General features: G+C 39.7%; 1 protein-coding gene across 1 annotated transcript in view; it reads right to left on the bottom strand.

Moving 5' to 3' along the window:
* Positions 1-3681: 3681 nt before the first annotated feature.
* KIAA2026 (KIAA2026 ortholog) overlaps positions 3682-22098 on the bottom strand; it is a 54666-nt gene continuing 36249 nt past the window's right edge. Inside the window, exons 6-9 of the mRNA XM_058826579.1 lie at positions 21698-21813; positions 14831-15018; positions 8065-12619; positions 3682-3763 (exon numbers count right to left, since the gene is read on the bottom strand). Of these exons, the coding sequence (XP_058682562.1) occupies positions 9015-12619; positions 14831-15018; positions 21698-21813 (3909 nt within the window). The 3' untranslated portion in view covers positions 3682-3763; positions 8065-9014. The remainder of the gene's footprint in view (positions 3764-8064; positions 12620-14830; positions 15019-21697; positions 21814-22098) is intronic.

Here is a 22098-nt window from a genome sequence, read left to right as displayed (position 1 = left end):
AGGTTGAAAGGTTGTTGTGTGTTCATGCCATTTAATTAAACATAATTTACTGCCCATTAGAGCTGAAAAGTGCTTGAAAATTCCCAGTGTCTTCTTTTGGACACGTATCTGCACTGAACTTTACATGCAGTAATAAAGGTAAACTAGCAGCAATATAAAGTTTAAAAAGCTATCTACAGGTATTATCTCCACATCCCATATAAGCTGCCAGCTAAAATCCAGCACTTGTGCACTTTTTGGAATTGACCCTCTATATTTTGCATCCTTAGAGAACCTCAAATTTTTAATTTTCTTCCTTTACGCAAAAAGTCCTTGGCTCAATGGCAGCAGCCTTAGACTTCTAATGAAGAGAATGAATTATTCCTTCCCTTGCTGCCAAAATGTAGTTCTTCTAGATTCTACTCTTGTACCAATACAAAAGACTACATTTTTAGGGGTAGTGGTGTTCCTAACTGCCAAGTGCTCACAGCAATATGAAGAAGAAAGGCTCATCCATCTCATCCTCACCCACCATGAGCCATCTCTCAAATTCCACTGATGAATCACATCCCTCACACTGGAACAGGTTGTCCAGAGAGGTTGTGGAGTCTCCCTCACTGAAAATAGTCAAGAACCATTCTGGAGCAATGTGTATTGTGCTCTGGGATGATCCTGCCTGAGCATGGATATTGGACCACGTGACCTGCTGTGGTTCCTTCCAACCTGACCCATTCTCTGCTTCTGTGATTTGATGACATTTATTCATCAAAAAAAGAACCAGAGACTACTGGCCCAAATTTAATTAGAGTGAAAAAGGCAGAATGTATAATCTATTGTGGCAACAGTATTGACATTAAATGTCACAAATACTGTTGACATTAAATGTCACAGTTATTGCCTTCTCTTGTTTCCCCAGAAAGCTCTTCACATGGGATAGCTGCAAACTTCATTCTTGGTGGATTCCCATGGGTGAAAATCTGAACAATGCTTAATTGGCACATGTACCTTCACATTTCCAAACCATTTTAGTATAGCCTGTTAGATATTTGGATCACATGCTTTATTTGCTCCTTTACTGAGAGATACATCACATGAGTTCAAATCAGTACAAAACAAAGAGTGACGGCCTAATATAAATACTACAGTCTGTCAATACTAATTTTGTAAAGTGTTTTCAACTTCACTAGCTTCCATCTCTTGATGGGAAAAACAGAATTCTCTGCTGCATGTTTGCAATGTTCTCTGCATTCACAGAAAAGCAGACTTCCTTGTTCACAGTTCTTTTATCATCTTGTAGCTATAAGGGAAAAGATCTGACTTACTTTTGTTGAAAATAATTTTCTTAAGAAAAATATGCGGTCTTCCAAGTTCTATCAATTTGTCCTTTCACACTCACCTTGACAAAAGTAATTTATTTCTATTTTTCCATAGCACCATGTAAACCTCACTGCTCCTGACATTCTGGAGCAAAAGAGTGGCCCTTTTTTTAGACACAGTTCAGTACTAGATTTGAATTTGCAGTTGTTTACAAGTGGAATTTTAGGATTGTCATCTGGAAGCCATAAAAAAGAAAAGCCTTAGAACTGCTTCAGAATTTGGATTAAAACAAAAAAATCATATGGTAAGTGTGAATATTCCCTGACATTAATATGCTGTAGAGAAATCCTTGCAAGGATTAAAAGGGGTCAGATGTCTATCTTCTTATAAATTACTCCTATTTCTCTATCTCCAGGAAACTCAACCTGAACATTTTAGGTATCAACACAGATTTAAGAAGCTTGTCTTTCTTACATTCATAATTCCAAGGATATGCAGCCCACATGATCTTCACTTCCTGGATTTTTCCCCCAGCAACAATTTCAGTCAACTCCTCATTCAAACCTTCTGCTGTTTAACAGGATTCATGCACCTCTCCTATCACTCCTTATAATGGAGAAGCAGTTTTATGCTTTTATGTTACTGGTTTTTCTGCTCTGCATCGCTGAATTACTGATCATGTTTTTCCAGTACCTGATTCTTTGGCTGCAAAATCTGATATTTCATGTCACAGATAAGCTCAGACTGAGTTCATACAAGCCTCCTGGAATTAATGTTGTACTGTGGGCTGTGTATACATACTGGGAAAATTAATTCATACTTGATCTATTTCATAATTCTTTCCACTAAGCATTCTCTATTGGCCACTATAGTGAGTGAAATGTCCAGTCCAAGATGCAGCTAATACAAGGATAGGACTGCTGCACCAGCCACATCACTTGCATTTCATGTAAGTAAGAAATTTACTTTCAGACATGGGCTCTCTTTTAAAAAAAGTATTGGTTTTCCACTAATTTCTTAGGCCTTGGAGGAGGCAAATACTACAGACAGGCCTCTCCCACTTTTTATTCTTCTATGATCACATTACAAAAAGCATGCTACTGGCAAGAACAATATTTTGAAAGCATAACATGTTTCTACATGTTTTCTACAGCTGTAGAATACTGTCCAGACAAGCCTCAAACAACCTATTGTAATTTTAGTATTGGTGTGTTGCTAGTATGAATTGTCAATGTTTTTTAAAAATAGACACAAGCAATTCCTCCTCCCTAGCAGCTAGAATTTATTATAATACTAAAAATACCTGCTTTTTATATTGTGTAAATGGAATCCATCATGATATTACTCTTCCATTGTGTAATAAGGAAGACACCCTGTGGCTACATAGTAATTCCAGTCACTAATTCCTCTGCATTACTCAATTTCACTGGTGCATGTTATGAAAAAAAAGAATGAGCAATGATTCTACAAATAACAGCAGGTTACAAGGACAGGTCTCAGTGTATATGCTGGTGCCAGATGGCAACAACAAAAGAGTCTGATTTTATACTTGTTTATTCATTCTTGTGTATTTATACTTGAGATGGAATCAATGTGAACAACTAAATAAATGAGTCTATTGTCTTGTTCTTATGACATGGGCACTGACAAGCAAAGTTCTAAAGCCTGAAGACAATTACAAGAACCACAGCTGTTACTTTACCACCTTGCTTCCTGTGGAGTGCCACCGCCCCAGGAGGCGGGGATTCTACCTAGACAGACAGCACCTGGTGAGGGGCATGGCTTAAAGAAGATTCCCATCGACCCATCGACCCTATGGGGCGTGCCCCTGCAAACCCGGGAAAAGACACTCCACCCCATTTTGCTAGATAAGGAATAGCCCCAGAATGTTGTTTCCTGTACCCTCATTGGTTGAAATTCTACTGCAGTGTCCCCATCTTAGTTCTTCCCACTGGTTGTCCCCCTTGACCCAGCCCTTTGCAGACCACTGCTCCTCTCACTGTTGGACCCTGATCCTAAACTCTACCCCTACCCTGGCAAATAAAACCCATAACTCTAGCCTCGTTCTTGCCTGGTCCCTGGCTTAATAAAAGATCCTGGGTTTTGCTAAACCAAGACCATCCTGTTGTTGTCCTTTCCTGTTGGTCATTAGTGGTTGGCTGGGGTCCGAGACTCCAGGGCCCAGGGGAGTTGTTGTGCCCCTCACCGCAAGCAGAACACAACAGCTTCCCTTTGCTATTTAATTTTTATAAATTCTATTTGTCAATGTTCCTCAGATTCTTTAAAACAATTGCATTTTCCAAATATTTCCTTAATTGTAAAAAGCGGTAATAGGGGAAGACAAAGCAGTAATCTAGGTGTCTAACCTTTAATTATGGATGGGATGCTGGAAGGAGTCAGGAGACCAAGAATTCTATTCCCAGTTCTTCCATGTTGGTATGAGAACTCCAAACTTCATTGTCTTCATCTGCAAAAGGTGGGAAATCACATTTATGCACATTTTAATAGACCTGCGTAAAAAACATAATTTCAAGAAATACTCTAAGCAATTAATTACATTTTCTTTGCATTACTTTTACATATCATTTTCATTTAATGTGTTTAGTTCAGCTGAGATTGTAATAAAAGACGCAGTAAGAACACCGACTTTCTGAAGAACTTCTGAACCAGTCACATGACCAAACAATGAACTACCCTGCTTTCCAAGTTTACTCAAGACATTCAGGTGTGATTACTGATTGGACAATTCCATATTTTGAGAAAACAAGAAAATGCACCAAGATTTATCAAGATTCTAAAGTTTGCTTTTATGCCACTGTAGTTTCAAGGAAAAAGATTTAAAATAACATTGCTCTGTGTCACATTCACAAAGTGGCTTCTTCAACAACTAAAAAATCTTTATCTGGATGCTAATCTGTATAAAATTACAATCTACAGACTTTATCTTGTATCCTATACACAAAACCTATGAGATTTAAAAAGCATCATTTTGAAAATCATTACAGCAGTTTGTCATTTGACATCTTCAAGAGACATAAACCAAGCAGAAATAGGAACAGAGATGGCCAGACTTGCAGTGGTTTCAATAACCTGGTTTAAAGACCATGTGTTTACAACTACAATATTCTGCAAGTGGTACGGATTTATGGGATGAATTGCCTTGTCACCGATGTGAAGTTGATTTACAATTAATATTTCTATTAAAAAGTTAGTACAAGGCTAAATGATAGTCAGAAACCAACCCACAAACATTGAAATAATTATTCTGAAAGAAAAATCATCAACAAACTGCTGAATAGCTCATAGGGCCTTTAGAACATGCACTCTTCTGACACCACACCTCAAGGATATCATAAAATTGAAAAGGTATACACAGCAATGACAGCAACTGATACTTCCATGAAAGAAATAATTTCATTCACGATTTCTCTTTATTCTAGAAAAGAGATAACCAACATGGCAAAGGTCTACATAGGTCACATGGAAAAATAGCAAAGAACAAAGGTTTATTGTATCTTACAATATAAATACTATTTGCATCAAGTGAAACCAGCAGGTGCCAGGTTTGGAAATCAAAAAGGAGATTTATTTACAAACTCTTTACCACTGAATACTGTGAATGGTAATAGTCTGTTTACATACTTCCATGAATTCTTGAAAGGAATTGGTGTATTTCATCAAGAGAAATATACTGAAAGCTATTAAATTGAAAAAAAATCACAGCTGTGTGAGGAAGACTCTGGCTCACAGATTAGTGAATACTAAAAAGAATATTCAGGCCTGATATTGTGCTCTTTTGGAATGCAACTGTTGAGTGCTTCAAGAGACTAGGTGATGCTGGGATTGATGGCCATCATAATAGGATAGATGGACCTTAAATAATGCAGCATTATTAATCTTATTTTACTTATTATTTTGAGTCCCTAAACTCATTTGAGGTGCAGCTTATAGTCTACATGAGTAAGTTTTTGTGAGCACCTCTGGCCATTCTATTTAAAGGAAAAAGTCCTTAAACATAACAAATATTCATGCTTTAATAAAAATTATTCATTTACTTTAAAATTAATTTGGACTACTAAAGTTCTGCACTACCACAAAGTATAAGCAAAATCAACTAGGAACCACACACACTGTGGCAGCTGTAGATGCCTTACAAATGCTAACTTTTAGTTTTCTGACCTACTCCCATTAGATAAATTAGTTTCTGTTCACTCACCAGGAAAAATTTTGCTTCCCTTTTTGCATTAAACCCTTTGCTGTCACACAGTGAAATCAGCATGTTTGAATGACTTGACAGAAAGACTCAGTTTGAATAGGTACTTCTATGGCCCATGAAACTTGTCAAATTTAATTGCTTCTAGTGTGGCAGAATCCCTACAAGAAAACGGCAGCACACACATGGGGGTTTGAAGAGTGAAGCAATATTAGTGTCATTTTCTACTCATAGCAAAGCAAAACTATTGTGCAGAACATGTCCATTCAGGTAAACAAAAGGATGTAATTCAGGATATTCAAAGTCATTAGTAAAACTAAAATTTCTCATGTAATATAGTGTATAAATACTTGTATACAATATCAGAGGTCATCCAAAAGCACAGCATTTTACAAGCTCTGAAAAGTTGAACGTGTTCTCTTAAAAGGCTGATTTATATATCTGTGTTTATATGTTTCATTAAATATCTTTTTAACTTCAAGTCGAAATGCAGGCAGTTCTGCTTTTTCATTGTGCCTGTGAATATAATCTACTTTTTTATGGTTCTCTTTGTGCTATTGGTAGCACCATATATTTGGTGGAGAGCAAAAGGTACATAGCAAATTGTCAATGGATATATATGTTCATTTGAAAAAAAGCCTTATCTCTGACTGACATTCGTACTATTGGAGAAGAGTATTGGGAATAGGAATTTTATTCAGAAAAAAATTACTAAAAGCTGGTTTAACGTAATGAATGTTGCGATCCCATTACATAGTAGTCTCAAGTCTTTCTCCAGAAGGACTTGGACTGTGAACATATGTCTGAGAATAAAAATCCATGAAAACTGTAACCAAACTGAATCAAACTTTCCATGTTATAGAGTTTATATCTGCCAAATTATAAAATATTTGTGAAAATAATAAAATATTGCCATATTAATTTTAAAAAAATGTTGGAAATCATTCAAGCAAGTTACTTGAGTCCTGAGTTCCTAAGTTCAGCTTTTCTAACTTTTCTCTTTATTAGAATCAATTATAGCATAAATCCTTCTATTACATTAGCACACAGAAAAATGCCATGCAAGAAATTTTTCTCCATCAAGAACAACTTCAATACTAGAACCTAGTCTTGAGCTTTCCAAGCAATGTAGACAACTCACTCTACAGTAAATATAAATTAGAAAAAAGGAAAAAACAATCATTGCAAGAAAAGACAAAATTAAAAAAAAGTGAGTCCCAAGAGTTAATCGGTGAAATGGAAATAAATTATATGGTATATATGGGTTTTGGGTATGTAAAATGTCCATGAAAAAACTGCCATTCTCTGCTGTCTCTTTCTGTTGGAAAAGTCACCTGCAGCATTCAACTGTAAAATTTAGTCAGACTTAAAAATTCTTAGTACTGTAAACTCTGCTAGGGCAAGCAGGCACCCTTTACTACCAGGTGTCTTCAAAATCAGTTACAAAATACTTTTCAAGTAGGAAAATTGTAGCAAGTAGCTTTTTCTAAATTTAACCAAATCTTCTTTCATTCCAAAACTGACAGCTTCCATCCTTCCCAGCCCTGAGATAAGATGGAGATTTCTGATCCAGAAAGATGCAAAATCCCAATGCAGTTCTTTTAATTAGTACAAAAGGAAAGGCACAAGCCTTTCTTCCCCCCACTTTCCCAGAACTTCAGCTAAGTAGATACCAGGTTACTTTTCAGAACAATTTAAAGGGCAGCTGACAGAGGCAGTAAGAAGTGGTCCTTTTCTTCAACTCAACACCTGAACTGCAAAACTGCGTACAGCAAAAGGGGAAGGGAAGTAGAAAATTCAACAGGATGAGGAGCAAAGATTGAAGCTTCATTTTTATGAAACTCAGTTTACAAACACTGCTAAATACAGATATGTAAGCTTTTATCCCCTTTGAAGTCATAGCTATTTAAAAGGCAACTATCATTCATAAGCTCTTCTGAAATCTTCCCTTCTAGTGTCTAAAAAAAAACAAACCAACAAACTCCACAAAAAGTTCAACATATACGAAGACAATTCTAAAATCATCACCTTCCATAAGATAAGATGGGTACTCTTTCTCTATATGCAGAATCACAAAAGATATCAAAGACTTATCTCCATGAGCACTGCAGCAGTGCTGATCTGCAGAAAATAACCCAAAGGTTTTATCAGATCAAATGCTGAAACTAAGCTAATAAATACTAAACACTCTGTATAAAAAGGGAAGGTTTATGCAATATGTGAATTATCCCCATTCAAAGTACTAATAAAGCTTATTTTAATCACATATGATGTTTTAACACTCTCCTTCCAGACAAACCACTTATAAGCTAAAGAAAAAATACAGATCTAGAAAGCATGACCAGCAAAAAAAATGGGTAGTTGTTATGGCTAGACAGAAGATCAGTGAGTGACCATGTTACAGTTACCAGGTATGTGGAAATACACACAAGGGTGTAAAACAGAGAACAATGAATTGTTCAACAGATCTTTAAGCTTTAAGACAAAGCATGGCAGTCCTTAACAGCAATCAGTGTGACTTAGACTGGTGTCTTGGAAGCCATTTGTAGTCTTACCATTTCACTGGAGTTATTTAGGCAACATAACCAAACCATTAAGAATGGATGAAGTATGGGTTATCCTGCCCTAAATCATGAGGAACAATAAGGAGGCCTTCCTTCCAAATCCTGTCAAATCACATGAAATGTAAAATCAGAGAAGAACAGAAGGAACTAAATAATTTCATTCTACCACACACCAAAAGAAAGATACATATATATATATATACATATATATACACACACACACATATATATGTAGATACATATATATACACACACACAAACACACACACATATGTATGTATGTATGTATGTATGTATGTATGTATTCTCCCATGGTGTAACAGATACACACATTTTTAACTACTGCCAACACAAAGCAGTACAGCAACTTGATTTATTACATGCAGATTCTTCTGCATTGTTGCTAAACAGTACACTGGTCCAAAGTTACTAAAATACTTAAAAAACTATACATTATGTAAACAAAACATAAATAAGACAGCATAGTTCTTTGTACATATTGTTTAGTTCAGGTTTTTAGGAGTTCAGGAATATGTACAATTCTATACTATAGACTGCATGTTTACAATGCATAATTTTTTTTAAAGAAACACGTCAAAAATAAATTTGACAAATAAGAAGGACATATATACTGTCATAACCACACTGGCAAACAGTCCATAGAGTAAGATGGAACATGTGCAAAAGGCAAGATTTCTCCAAATTGTTTAATGAATTCATTGGTCATTTCTGAGCCTTTTACTAGAGAACTCTCTGAAAACTTCTGACAAACTAAAATTTTTCTTTCTCCAAATCCCCACAGGTAAACAGGTAAGAACTGTAACCTTGTTAATATTGAGTAAATCAACTGTTTAAAACATTGTAAGAAATTATTCAATAGTTACAACTTCCAAAGTTCAAAGAATGCCCCAGAATTTCAAAGTGGCTCATTCGCAGTAAATTCAAGATGCAGCTTTGTCAGGTTTATCAAGGCAAGATGACTGAGATGCAGGGAAGACCACAGTAGGATTTCTGCTTGTGGAAACAACAACAGGAAGCAGTGATGAAGACAGGGGAGGAACTTTTGGTGCTGAAGTATTTAGAGCATTCAGTATGGCTCCCTCTGGACTGACCAACAGTTTTTTGATAGAACTGTCTAGCTGAAACACTGATGTGTTGCTTGGTAAATGAGAATTTGGAGGATGAACAGCAGAAACAGAAGATGTAGCTACATTAATGGGAGACTTTGTCACTGAAGACACAGACAGAGTTACTGCAGACAGTGGAGTACATGAGCTAGCTGGAGTACTAAATATCTGCGGTGTTGCATGTACAATGGGTAAAGCATCTGCAGCTCCAAAAGAGTTCACAATTTTTGTAGAACTTCTCAAAGGATGTTTTGGTATTTGCCAACTTAATGAATTACTTGGTGCTAGGATGATTTTTGAGGTTATTGGATTAACAGCTGGTACACCTTGAGGTTCTTGACGATGGTTAATTGTTAAAGGAGTCTGTTTTGTATTACAGGAGAGAAGAAGAACATGGCTGCCAGCTCCAAGGCCTTGTAGTGGAACAACAAAACGAGTACCATTAATCATTATCTGAGTTCCAGGTGCCAAAGGCATACAAGTATTAATGACTATTTTCTGTTGAGTGGAAGGTTCATTCAATGGAACTCCTCCTGTTTTGCTTGTTACAGGGGGTGAAGCCTCAGACATCTGAACAGTAGAAGCACAAGTGTAATCATGACTTTCTTTCTCTGTACTGGGAGGCACCTGCTGACATTGTAGGGCAGAAAGATTGGGAAAACTAATTACTTCACCTGTATTTGGTGATGGTGGGGGCAACACACTCTGAGGTTTGTGAATACTTGCATGACTTGACACAGCAGCTGACATTCCTGATGACTGAAACTGAACCAGTGTGGGCAACTGTCTTTTTGGTAATGGAAAAGGAGCTGGAACTGCTGCCAACTGAGGAACTGTATGTAACACCTTGTGGGGGGTGGCTGCAGGTCCAGGCAAACTAATAACTGGAAATTGCAGAGCAGATCCTAAGTCTTGCGGAGATACTGTTGGCTGTGTTGAAATCAGCACGGATGAAGCAAGATGTCCTGTTTTCACAGTTGACACACCCACAGTATTTCCAATATTTGATGTGCAAATCTGATTACACAGAACCGGCCTTATTCTTGAGGGATCATTGCCACCAGTCAAGACAGTAGACTGGGTCCCAGAAGAAGTTCCACTTGATGTTACTGAAACAGATTCTATTCGTGCATTTGCTGTTGTTATTGTAACGGTGTTTTCAGCTTCTGTTGGAACACATACAGATTTATTAGCTGACACAGCAAAACTTGGAACAGGAACCACAGTACTACTTGTCAAGGATGGGCCTAAGGCTGTCCTCTTTTTGTCTTCTCCTTTAGAAATGCCAGCGTGCAATATATTAACTGGTAGGGCCTCCTGTGCACTGCCTTTAGTATTTACAATGGTCTGACCTATATTTAGTCCAATTTTCACATCTTTTACTTGAGCAATAGTTGGTGATGAGTTTATTCTTATTGGTGCTCCTACTGTAGATGGGATCAAAACCAACTGTGGTTGCTCTGTGGCATTAACAAAGGTTTTGGTTAGGGAAGAAGGAAGGTTCTGTTTCAATGACTCTGCAACTAGATTGGTGGTTGATGGGCCATTGGCAATTTGTGTGTTAATGAAAACCAGCTTCTGAGCATTAGCAGCAGTGGATGCTGGACAGGGTATAATACTGACCCCTGATGCCCCAGAGGGAGATAAAATGGGTGGATTTGTGAATAATGTAAATTTCTGGACTGGAGCACCACTGATTAACTCTCCATTTGTTGCAGAATTTGATTCAGATTGTGTAACAGATTTTGTTTTCGCTTTGGTGTCCCCTTGATGGTGCACAGAATAATATGGAGTTTTGACATTAGTTTGTCCAATGCTAGTGACACTAACAGGGCTGTTTGGAGTTGGAGACACCAAATTGGTAGCTAATGGAATGGATGATAAAGAAGAAGACACATGGCAGGACTTCTCTCTTGCCTGACATGAAGAATCCCGAACAGCTGGCTGCCGTAGTGTGAATTTAGTATTTTTCTCCATTGTCTGGGTAAAATCAGCAGGGAAAGCTGGAGCATTAACAGAAGCTGTTGAGGGGACAAATCCAGAAGGAGATAATTGTCCAACATGTGGGAGACCAGATGTGGCTGTTGCTACAGATGCAAAACTAGAGCATGATACTGCTGTGGTTTTTGGCACAAGGAAGGCCTGAAGTTGAGATGCATAAGTGAAAACTGAAGTAGGACATAAACTACTGGGTGAAATCTGGTCTCGGTTTGTTTGCACTTTAACAATTCCAGTGTTTCCACCTCGTGTTGTGACCAGAATAGATTGTGATTCTCTTACACACACTGTCTTTAGCTCTTGCTTTGTTTCAGGGGAGTTGGTTTGCTGCTGTGATTCAAGACTATTAGAGGCAGAATCAGCATTTGTAGATGCATTTAATGCTGTTGCTGGTGTCAAGGATTGGCTAGCTGTGGAAAGAGTAGGTGAAGCCAAAGACACAGGCAATGTAGCAGTCGAAACTGTAGTCTTGATTTTGTCCTTCTCACTTTGGCTTACCTTAATTATTGATAAGTTATCTGCTGAAGTTACATTCGGCAATGGTTGTGTAGTGTTCATTGGACTAGTCACTTGTGATGAGTGGGTAGTATTCTTGGAAAAAACTGTAGTGGATGACTGAGTGGCATCTGCAGGGCCTGTTACCAGAACAGGTGTTAAAGAAACACTGATGTTTGACATTTTTGGTAAAGATGTACAGTGCACCTCAAATGATTTTTGTTGTTGTGACTGAATATCCTTGGACACAATTTTTTCTTCCCTCTGCTGAAGAAGAAAATTCTTAGGTAAAATAAGAACTTGTTGCATGACTTTTTCTCCATTTTTAGGGTCAATCATAGCTTGCATTTGAATTTTCACTGAGCTGTTGGGAACGTCTATTGGTACACAGTGGCCATTTGGCATTTTGTATACCATTTGTAAAGGAGTCTTTGAACTGGCCTGGCAGGTCAATGCTGGTTTGATCAGTGATGATTCCAAAGCTGGTAAAACTGACTTTTCAGGAGTAGGTATGTTCATGCCTGCAGGAGGCAACAGTTGATTTGTTAAGGTCACTTTGTTCCCAGTATTCTTGGCAAGCAAGGCCTGGATGGGTTTGGTCCCTTTCAGAAAGTTTGATACTGATGTTGCAGGATCTGTCAAGGAAAGTAACTCTTGAGTTGACCCTTCAAATTGTTTCAGCTCAGTCGAGCAACTATCTGACTGCAGGTTACTATCTGAACTCTGGACCACAACCTCGTCAGTGCTCAGCTTAGCTTTCTTCCTTGGTGAAAGCTCATTTGTGCCTTGATCCAGACAACTATTTTGCTTGAATTGTCGCTTAATGCATTTGGGCAGTGTCTTCTGTATCTCTTTAGAAGCTGATTCTTTTTTCAGAATTCTGTTTTTTCCTGCAGGTAAATTCATCTCTAATAGTTTCATCTCATCTGCAAGGATATTAAAACAGAAACTGTGTTTTACATGTTTGCAACTGATACCCCTATAAAACAGTTTTACAGTGTCTCGCTAAAGGCAGTGCACTAGTTTGCGAGAGTAAAGGTATGTGAAAGGAAATGTCTAATTTTTAAAGAGTATCTGGTCAAGGACTTTTGCAATACAAAAAAGGGGGTAATAAAGAAAGGAGGAAGTAATAAACAAGAACATAGGGACTGAAACCTGACCAGCAATGGGAGACAGTGAGGAAAACCAAACCCGGTCAATCAGATAAACAGATAACAGTATACGAGAGTATATGACAGTATATGAGAGCATGAAAATGTATATTTGAGCAAGGTTATCTTGAGGGGAAAAGGGAAAAGCCAGGAAAAAAAATATACAGAGACACAGATCTAACCAAACAAAAATGGAGACAATGTCAAGAAACAGCTTCACCAATCACATTAGTTGATGGGCTCTCAGGAAACTGCAGAGGCTTCTTGCAGGAAGATCAACTTTGGAACCTAATACCATTGATTTATAATAATAATGGTTTATAATAATAAACCAGGGGAGATCTTGGAGATGGAGCCAGGAGGGATGAGGGAATTGGTACAGCTGTACAAACCCATGAAGCAGTGTGTAGAGGTAAGGGGAGCTGCAACGACAGCTGCAAGAGGTTACAGGCTGTGGGCCTGGTGCCAGCTGCTGGAGGGTGACTGTCTGTATCCTCCCCAAATCCAGTGTGTGTGTGCTGAAGTTGTGGTAAACTTCAAGGTAGACTAGCTGGTGAGCAGGAGGGCCTGGGCATCTGGGTTGGCCTAACAGGTGCGTGGGGGATGCCTGTGTGACAAAGACGTAAACACCATGTTTCATACTGCATCAAGCTAGACTAGCCAGTGAGCAGGGGATGCATGAAGTGGTAAGAGGGCTTAGAATGCATTCAGGAGGGCCAGGTGGACAGAAGGGCCATGCATTGAGGTTTTTGTTGCATGGGACTGCAGGGGGTCCTCTCTGAGGAGAAAGGCCAGAAACTGCCTTGTGTCAGACACAGCTGGTTCCAAAACAAATCCACTGCAGGACATGGCTGAGCCTGTCAGCCAAGTTGGTGATGTCTCATGGATAAGCATGTGACATGCAAAAGCATGTGACAGAGTGGACTGAGGAAAAAATGTATAGACACAAGCCTGTAGACATCAAGGTCAGCAAAGAAGGAGGGGTAAGAGGTGATCCAGGCACTGGAATGGATTCCTCTGCAACCCAGTAAGACTCCCAATCAAGCAGGTTTACCTGCTCTCATGGAGGACCATGCTGGTACAGGTATGTATATTGCAGATGCTTGAGAACCCCATTCTACAGCAGGTGAGTAGAATGCCCTGAAGGAAGTTGCAGCCCATAAAGAGCCCACCCCTGGGGCAGGTTCCTGACAGGAACTATGGCATATGGGAGATGCACACTAGTACAGTCTTATGCTGAAAAACTCTAGCCTATGGAGAGAACCCACAATGGTGCAATTTGTGAAGTACTGTATTCCATAGCAGGGACCCCACACTGGAGCAGGGATGAGGAAGGAGCAGAAGGGACTGTTACGAACTGACCTCAGTCACCAGATTGAATCCTTCCTTGCCATTTGACAAGGGAGGAGATGGAAGAATTGGGAATGAAAATGAGCCTTGGAAGGAGGTGGATATGTGAAAAGGGGGGAGTTTAGGTTTTGTATTTATTTGTCTCTCACCATTCAACTCTATTTTCAATTGACAACAAATTAATTCTCCTTGATTCTGTTTTGACTGTGACAGTAATTGATGAGTGACCTCTCTTGTCTTTATATCGACTGTTAAGGTTTTCCATATTGTTTTCTCTCCCTAGCCTCCCTTCTTAAGGAAGGGGGGGTGACAGCAGTTGGGTAGGCATCTGGCAGCCAGTCAAGGTCAACCACCATAAAAGTAAGTTCCACACAGATCTACTATGTTATCACAGAAATAGTTAAGCACAAAAAATGGCCAACACTTCAATACAGCAGAATTTTCATCTTGGTCATGTCTGCCCTCTTCAAGTCTACATCTGACAGATATGTACCACAAATTATTTTCATATTATCACAGTGGTAGAGTTAAGGTAAAAAGTAGGACACAAGCTCACATGGAAAACTTAGGTTCCCAAATCAACTCAATTAAGCTCCTGAATCAAGTTCAAGCTACTGAATTCCAGTAGATGCTTACCATTGTCTGAGTGATCTTTTTTGGGAACTTCTGTATGTTCTGCAGACTCTGATGATTTACCACATACTACTGCAAAAGATTCTTTGCCAGAATCAGCTTCACTTTCATCATTACTCCACAATTCTCTGGTAAATTTATCATGGTCTGGATGTCTTTTAAAGTCATCATAGTTCTTCTTCAATCTAGACCTTAAAAATAACAAAAATAAATTTTCTAAAAAAACCACATTGTTTTAAACATTAATTTTATTTGTATTTTCTACCAAACAAAAAGTTGGTGTAGATTTAATTTCCTGTGCCCTTCAAATAATTACAGTGTAGCTCTTTTTGTAAATCTCTAAAATACAGAAAATGTGAAATGACAACAATGTGCCTTACTTTTCCCAAACTTAATTCTATTTCATTATGTCCTCTAACAATAGCAAAAAGACTGAGTCAAATGACCACCACCTTTTTACTGCATCCATATTCCTTTTCCTCCTTCATCTTTTACATGACAAATATACTTGTATGGACTTAAGTATTAACTGTAAAAAGTCTACTCCTTATTTTTAAGACAACTGCAAGAAGAGAATCAAGTAAATCTTGTTTTTCTTAAACACATCATACCTTTGGCTCAGCTATGAGAGTACCATAACTTTCTCCTTAAGAACACTTCCTTATCTCTGGCCCATTAGAACAGCTCCTGTTACCATTTCCATAGGTTCACATTCCACTAAAGAATGTGCATATAACAGAAATACATGGGTACTTCACTCCAACACTTCATTCAGAAACACATCCACTTACCTTGATACTGCTAAACTCTACGTATTTTTAATTGTCCCTTCTTATAAACCATTGTTTAGATGGGATATAGTAGCTATTTTTGTGTACAAATACATTTAACTTCAGGATTCTGCTGGCACAATGCCCAGAAAGATTATTTAGCAAATAGATTATAGCAATCAACACCTCGCATGGAATAGAATCTAGACTAACTCTTATGACAGTTATGACCGTTTAACAATAAGATCTTAAATTTATTCATTGTTTTGCATTAGTCTAACAGTTGTTTGCATTGAATGCAGCAATGGCCAGCTGCTCTCTATGAGATGGAGAGGGAGGAGCCAAGAATAATGTCACAGCTGGTAGGGCATGAGCCTCACCAGTCAGTAAAAGCTATTCCACTCTACCTGAAGGAGGAAGCAGGGCAGGCCTAGGGACTGTAACCAGCTTCAACCAAGAGCCCAGATCAACAAGCAAGTTCCTGGTGCTGAGGCATTCTGAGATCAAACTGGGAAATCAATTCAAAAGTTTAATATCACTGCCATCAGCAGTGATGGCTGCCAGAGTCAGGACCCACCCAGTTGAGTGATTTCTGGGCAGCTCCATAGTGATGATGCAGGTAGAAGGTTAGTCTGAGGGTCAGTCCAGATCAGTAGGATCCATGGCCAGACACAGTAACTGCTGTAGTTGAGCTGGAAACTGGCACACCTGCAGCAGAGATTGAAGGCTGAAGAATGACCTGAAATGGGGAACCTAGGCCCATGACAGGTGGCATAGATGGACAGCCAGGTGGGGCTGATATGGGTCAGTGAGATCTAATTGTTTACTCCCAGCTTTGACACTCTCATTAAGAGCAGATGTTGAAGCCTGTATGAAGATGTAATGTGGACAATTCTCCAAATCTGTCATCAGGATTTTGACTGAAGTCTAGATGTGGAAGAACTATAGGAGCACATCAGGGAACTACTACTGGATGTACTACTACTACTTCTGGATGTAATTTCCTTTTTTCTTTTCAGGAACTTCTGCTGTGAGGCCAGTGAACAACTGTAATCAGTGGGCATAAATAACTTTCCCTTTTAAACCTTGCTGCTATTCAAATACAATTCAACATTATACTCTGTCATAATCTTGAAAAAGCTAGAGGATCTTTCAGAAGGGAAAAAAATGGATTTTGATCATAGAGTGTGTTCCCACTAGTTAAAGACAATAACTAAGGAAGGATGCAAAACTCCAGACTCTTATTCCATACCATGGCATCTGGAAGAAGTGCTGCCCAGCCCTTCACACCTTAGAAGTTTAACACTGTTATTCAATTAGTAGATGTTAGTATCTCACTGAGACACCCTATGGATGGAGCAACTGCAGTGAGACTTATGGGGTATTGACTTATGGTGGACAACTGTAAGCAAATTTTTCTCAATTGCTTTTTGCCATCCACATCCTTCTTCACCACTGTCACAGGTGCTACATGACTGTCTAGCAGCTGCATAATGAATCCAGACCAAAACAGTGATCTAGAATCCTCCATCTATCTTTCTCTCCTCCCCATGATTCGTAAACATCGTTCTTCAGGTGGACCTGGTCCGTGGTATGCTATGTTTAAGTCCAAACAGTTAAACTAGGGTTACAGCCTAAAACATAAATACTAAAACATGAGTTGAATTCAGTTAATTTTGGAAGTTATCTTGCACTCCAAGTGCATACTTCTTTTGCTACCAGGACACACATACTTAAGATCTCAACTACCCTGTTCCAGACAAAAATTTACTACTATCAGTCACAGCTCATATATATTATAAGTGTGTTCACTTTGCACAACAGTTCTGTGTTCCATAACCACATGGATGCAGCACTGGCAACAAACAGACACTGGAAACCACTGTGATGCTAGAAAGTTGTCACCTTGAAACTGAAACTTGGTGGGATGTGACAGGAGTGTGACTATCAATGGCTACAGGCTCTCCAAAAGAGACAGGTGAGGAAAGAGAGAGGCAGAGGGGTTGCCCTCTACATCAGGAGGTAGAGACATCATCTGTCTCTGAAGAACAGCCACAAGCAGGTCAAAAGCCTGTGGATAAGAATTAGGGACCAAGGCAAGAAAGGGAACCTTGTGGGTGGTTTTAAGTACAGACCCCTGATCAAAGGGACCCTACTGATGAAGCCCGCTTGCTCCAGCTACAGGCAGCACCATGATCACAGGGTCTTGTCCTGCTGGGGCACTTTAACCACCCCAAAATCTGCTGGGAAAGCAGCATAGCGGGCTGCAGGCAAGCCAGGAGACTCCTGAAAAGCATGAGGGATACCTTCTTGAGCCAAGGAATACACAGCAGCCCTACCAGAGGACATGCAATCCTGGATCTGATGGGCACCAGTGTAAGTGAGCTGACCTTGAACATCAAGACTGGAGGGAGTCTGGGCTGCTGTGATCATGCATTGGTGGAGTTTGCAGTCCTGAGGAATATGGGCCGGGCGAGGAACAAAGTTAGGCCTTGAACTTTAGGAAAGCAGACTCCCAACTCTTCAAGGAGATAGCCAGTGGGATCCACTGGGAGACTTCCCTCAGGGACAAGGGAGTGCAACAGAGATGGCAGATCTGCAAGGAAGTCTTCCACAGAGTGCAAGAGCTGGCAATCCCCAGGAGCAAGAAACTGGGGAAGGAAGGCAAGGGAACAGCAGGGCTGAGTAGGGAACTGCTGGTCAGACTGAAGGGAAAGAAGCAAATGCACAGGCAGCTGAAACCAGAAAAGCTTGAAGAGATCAAGTTTGGTTGTGCAGAGTCAGGGTGAAGAAGTCCAAAGCAAAACTGGAATTGAACTTGGCAAAGGACACAAAGAATAACAGGAAGGGTTTCTACAGGCACGTTAACCACAAAAGGAAGGCCAAAGAAGGTGACCCCCTCTGATAAATAAGGGTGGAAAAACTGGTAACAATGAATAAGGAGAAGGCTGAGGTACTCAAAGGCTTTTTGCCTCAGCCTTCAAGGGCAGTATTTCTTCACAAACCTTCTGACTGGATGGAAAGCAGAATGGGAACTGGGAGAATAATGTCCCTCCCACTAAGTAAAGATCAGGTTCGTGATCACCTGAAGAATATGAATGTACAGAAGAGAGGGAATTGGCTGATGTATTTACCAAGGATGTTCTATGACATTTGAAAAAAAAAAATAAACCCTGGAAGTTAGATGAAGTCCCAGATAGCAGTAAAAAGCAAAACATTGTACCGATCTTAAAAAAGGTTGAAAGGAGGACCGTAGGAACTACTGACCTGTCAGCCTCACCTCTGCGCCTGGGAAGATCATAGAACAGACCTTCCTAGAACCTGTGCTAAGGCACAGGGAGGTGATTTGAGACAGCCAGCACAGTTACACCAAGGGCATGTCCTGCCTGATGAATTCAGTGGCCCTCTAGGATGGACTGAGTATATCAGTGGACAAGGGAATGGCTACAGTTGTCATTTATCTGGACTTCTATACAGCCTTTGACATGGTCTCCCCACAGCATCCTTGCCTCTTAAATTGGAGAGACTGGGATTTGATAAGCAGACCCATTCAATGGATAAGAAATAGGTTGGGTGTTGGCATCCAGAGGGTAGTGGTCAATGGCACAGAATCCTGATGGACATCAGGGGCTAGTGATGTCCTTCAGGGTCCATACTCAGACAAGAGTTATTTAATATCATCACTAATGATAGACAGAGGGATTGAGGACACTCTTAGCAAGCTTTCAAATGACACCAAACTGAGTGGTGCATATGACACCCCTAGAGGACTGTGGTGGCTAACAGCTGCCTAGAGGCCTAACAGTTACAGATAATCCTAATTATAACTCAAGTCTATGCTGTTAGGGAAAAGAGGTAAACATGCTTAGAAGGAAGGCACTGAGAAGCTAGGCAATTCAAATTCAAACAACAGATGCCAGCCAACCCCCAAACAGCATGGACAACTACAGGCCAGTGATCTGGGTGGTAACCTAATTCAGCCAATCAGGACCAAGGGTGGGTTTTTTGAAAACCCTGTAAAAAGCAGCTGCATTTGAAGTTTGCTACTGCTCCATGAACCTCTAGTGTCCTGTGTTGTGTTCCTCTCAACAGTGACAGTGCATGGGATGCCATCCAGAGGGACCAGGACAAGCTTAAAAAGCGGGTCAATGGGAAAACCTCGTGTTTTAACAAGGCCAAGTGCAAGGTGCACCAAGTGCAAGGTGCAAACCCCCACCAGGGTTGGGGCAATCCCCAGTCTCAGCACAGGCTGGGGTGAACAGATCAGAGCAGCCCTGCTGAGAAGTTCTTGGGGGTGCTGGTGGGTGAGAGGCTGGACATGATCCAGCCATGGGCACTCCCAGCCCAGAGAGCCAAACGTGTCCTGGGCTGCATCCAGAGCAGCGTGGGCAGCAGGGCCAGGGAGGGGATTCTGCCCCTCTGCTCTGCTCTGCTGAGACCCCACCTGCAGTGCTGCATCAGCTCTGGGGTCCCAGCACAGGAAGGACATGGAACTGTTAGAGTAAGTCCAGAGGAGGTCACCAAGATGATCAGAGGGATAGAGTACCTCTCCTGTGCAGAAAGACTGAGAAGGATTGGTCAGCGTGGAAAAGAGGCAGCTTCAGGGAGACCTAATTGCAGCCTTCCAGTACCTGAAGGGAGCCTTCAAAAAAGCTGGGGAGAGAGACCTGTACAAGAACTTGTAGTGAGAGGACAAGGGGCCGTGGCTTCAAATGAAAGACAGTAGGTTTAGATTAGAAATTGGGAAAAAATTCTGAAGTGCAACAGTGGTGAGGCACTGGAACAGGTTGTCCAGAGTTGCTGAAACTCTACTCCTGGATGGCCAGATTGGATGGGGTTTTGAGGAATCTGGTCTGCAAAAGTGTCCCTGCCCACAGCAGGGGAATTGGAACTGGATGTTCTTTAAGGTCCCTTCTAATCCAAACCAATCTATGATTCTGTGATTTAACAGACATGATTACTAGGCAGCAAACCATTCCACAACAGAATTTACAAAAACACAAAATTGTAAACTTCACATACTGGAAAACAAATTCTTCCTGACAGTAATAATATCTGCCACATTTCCAGAAGGATTCTGAATTGTGAAAGACAGGAAGAAATTAACAGCTAAGGTAAATGAACAGAAATGAGAATTGAAAGGAAAAGAAAAAAACCCAAAACTTGTACTTGGGTCCATTATTTAAAGCAAAATATTCAACAGTATCCCAAATTTCCAAATAAGATTTTTAATTCATGCATGAAAGTCAAAAAATGAGGTACTGAGGAACCAATTTAATGCCTTTGGTGTTATGTTGTCGTGTTTTTTTAAACATGACACCTTTTACACTTTTCAGCATTAGCTCTGCACCACATAACAGTGTAACTTGCTTCTATCACACTCAACATTTAAGAACCAGTCTATTTTCCTCTCCTTTGTCACAGAGTTTAAGCCTTGCTTTTTAATTGCCTGCCTGGCAAAATTAAGGTGCAATTATAGCAACAGATGTAGAGTTAAGAGGTAAGAATGGCACTGAGGTTCAAGACAGTATCTAATCCCTCCACAATTTATAATCAGAGTAGCACCTTCATACTTGCACTTTACTAGATTTAAACCTGTCACTACTTCACTTATCTTCCTCTGACATCTTTCCAGATACATTTCTAATTTACTGGTTGAGGTTACAAAGACCTCAAAACAATGCTTCAAGAATTGCTCTGCAGTGAATTCATTAATAGTTAATTTAAGTGGCTTTATATAGTCAGAGTATTCTAAGAAGCCCTGGTATAGTTCTTAGAGAAAGGTTTTCAGCATTTCTTAACCAAATAAGCAGCAATAAAAATCCTAGCTGTACTGTGATATATTATTGATCAGCATGCTTGAGGATTCTGGAGTGTTCTAGAGGTAAGAAACACTAGTGGGTTAAACTCAAATTTTTTTGGAGACAGTAACTCTGGAATATAAGATATTTTTCCAACTGCCAGTGCCTCACTCTTCTCCTCAAACTATTATAATTTTATTTATTTAGGAAGTCAACTTATTGATCAGTTTTTAAAAGGTGAATTTTGTTCTGTTTTTCATCCCATGCACCACTGTTGAAAAAAAAGAGCAGGTAATTACCTGTTTCTTTGAAATGCTTTAATTAGCTTTGGTTCCCATGGTAACAGTTCATTAAGCAGTCGTAACAACGTACCATGCAATTCCTTTACTGCTTGCTTCCGGTGGTACCATCTTCCCTGAAAACATAAATTCCATTTATTTATCATAGCATTAGACCTAAATCTTGTTAGATTGTATTAGTACTACAATAATCCTGGAACACTGATATAACATGAGGAAAACAACCAGAATAGAAGATTAGAAACTTTCAGAGTTACATCTACCCTTAACCTATGTAAGACATTATTACTTCAATTTTAATACTACAGAGGGATGATGTCCTAGTTGGAAAAGTAATACTGCAAGGACACTCACTTTTTACAGGTGAAAATTAAAACTGAAACAGGATTCTACAAATACAC

The sequence above is a fragment of the Poecile atricapillus genome, chromosome Z, assembly GCF_030490865.1.
Source record: "Poecile atricapillus isolate bPoeAtr1 chromosome Z, bPoeAtr1.hap1, whole genome shotgun sequence".
Classification (NCBI taxonomy): Eukaryota; Metazoa; Chordata; class Aves; order Passeriformes; family Paridae; genus Poecile; species Poecile atricapillus.
The sequence above is the reverse complement of the archived record's forward strand: the minus strand, read 5'-3'. Positions and strand labels throughout refer to the sequence as shown.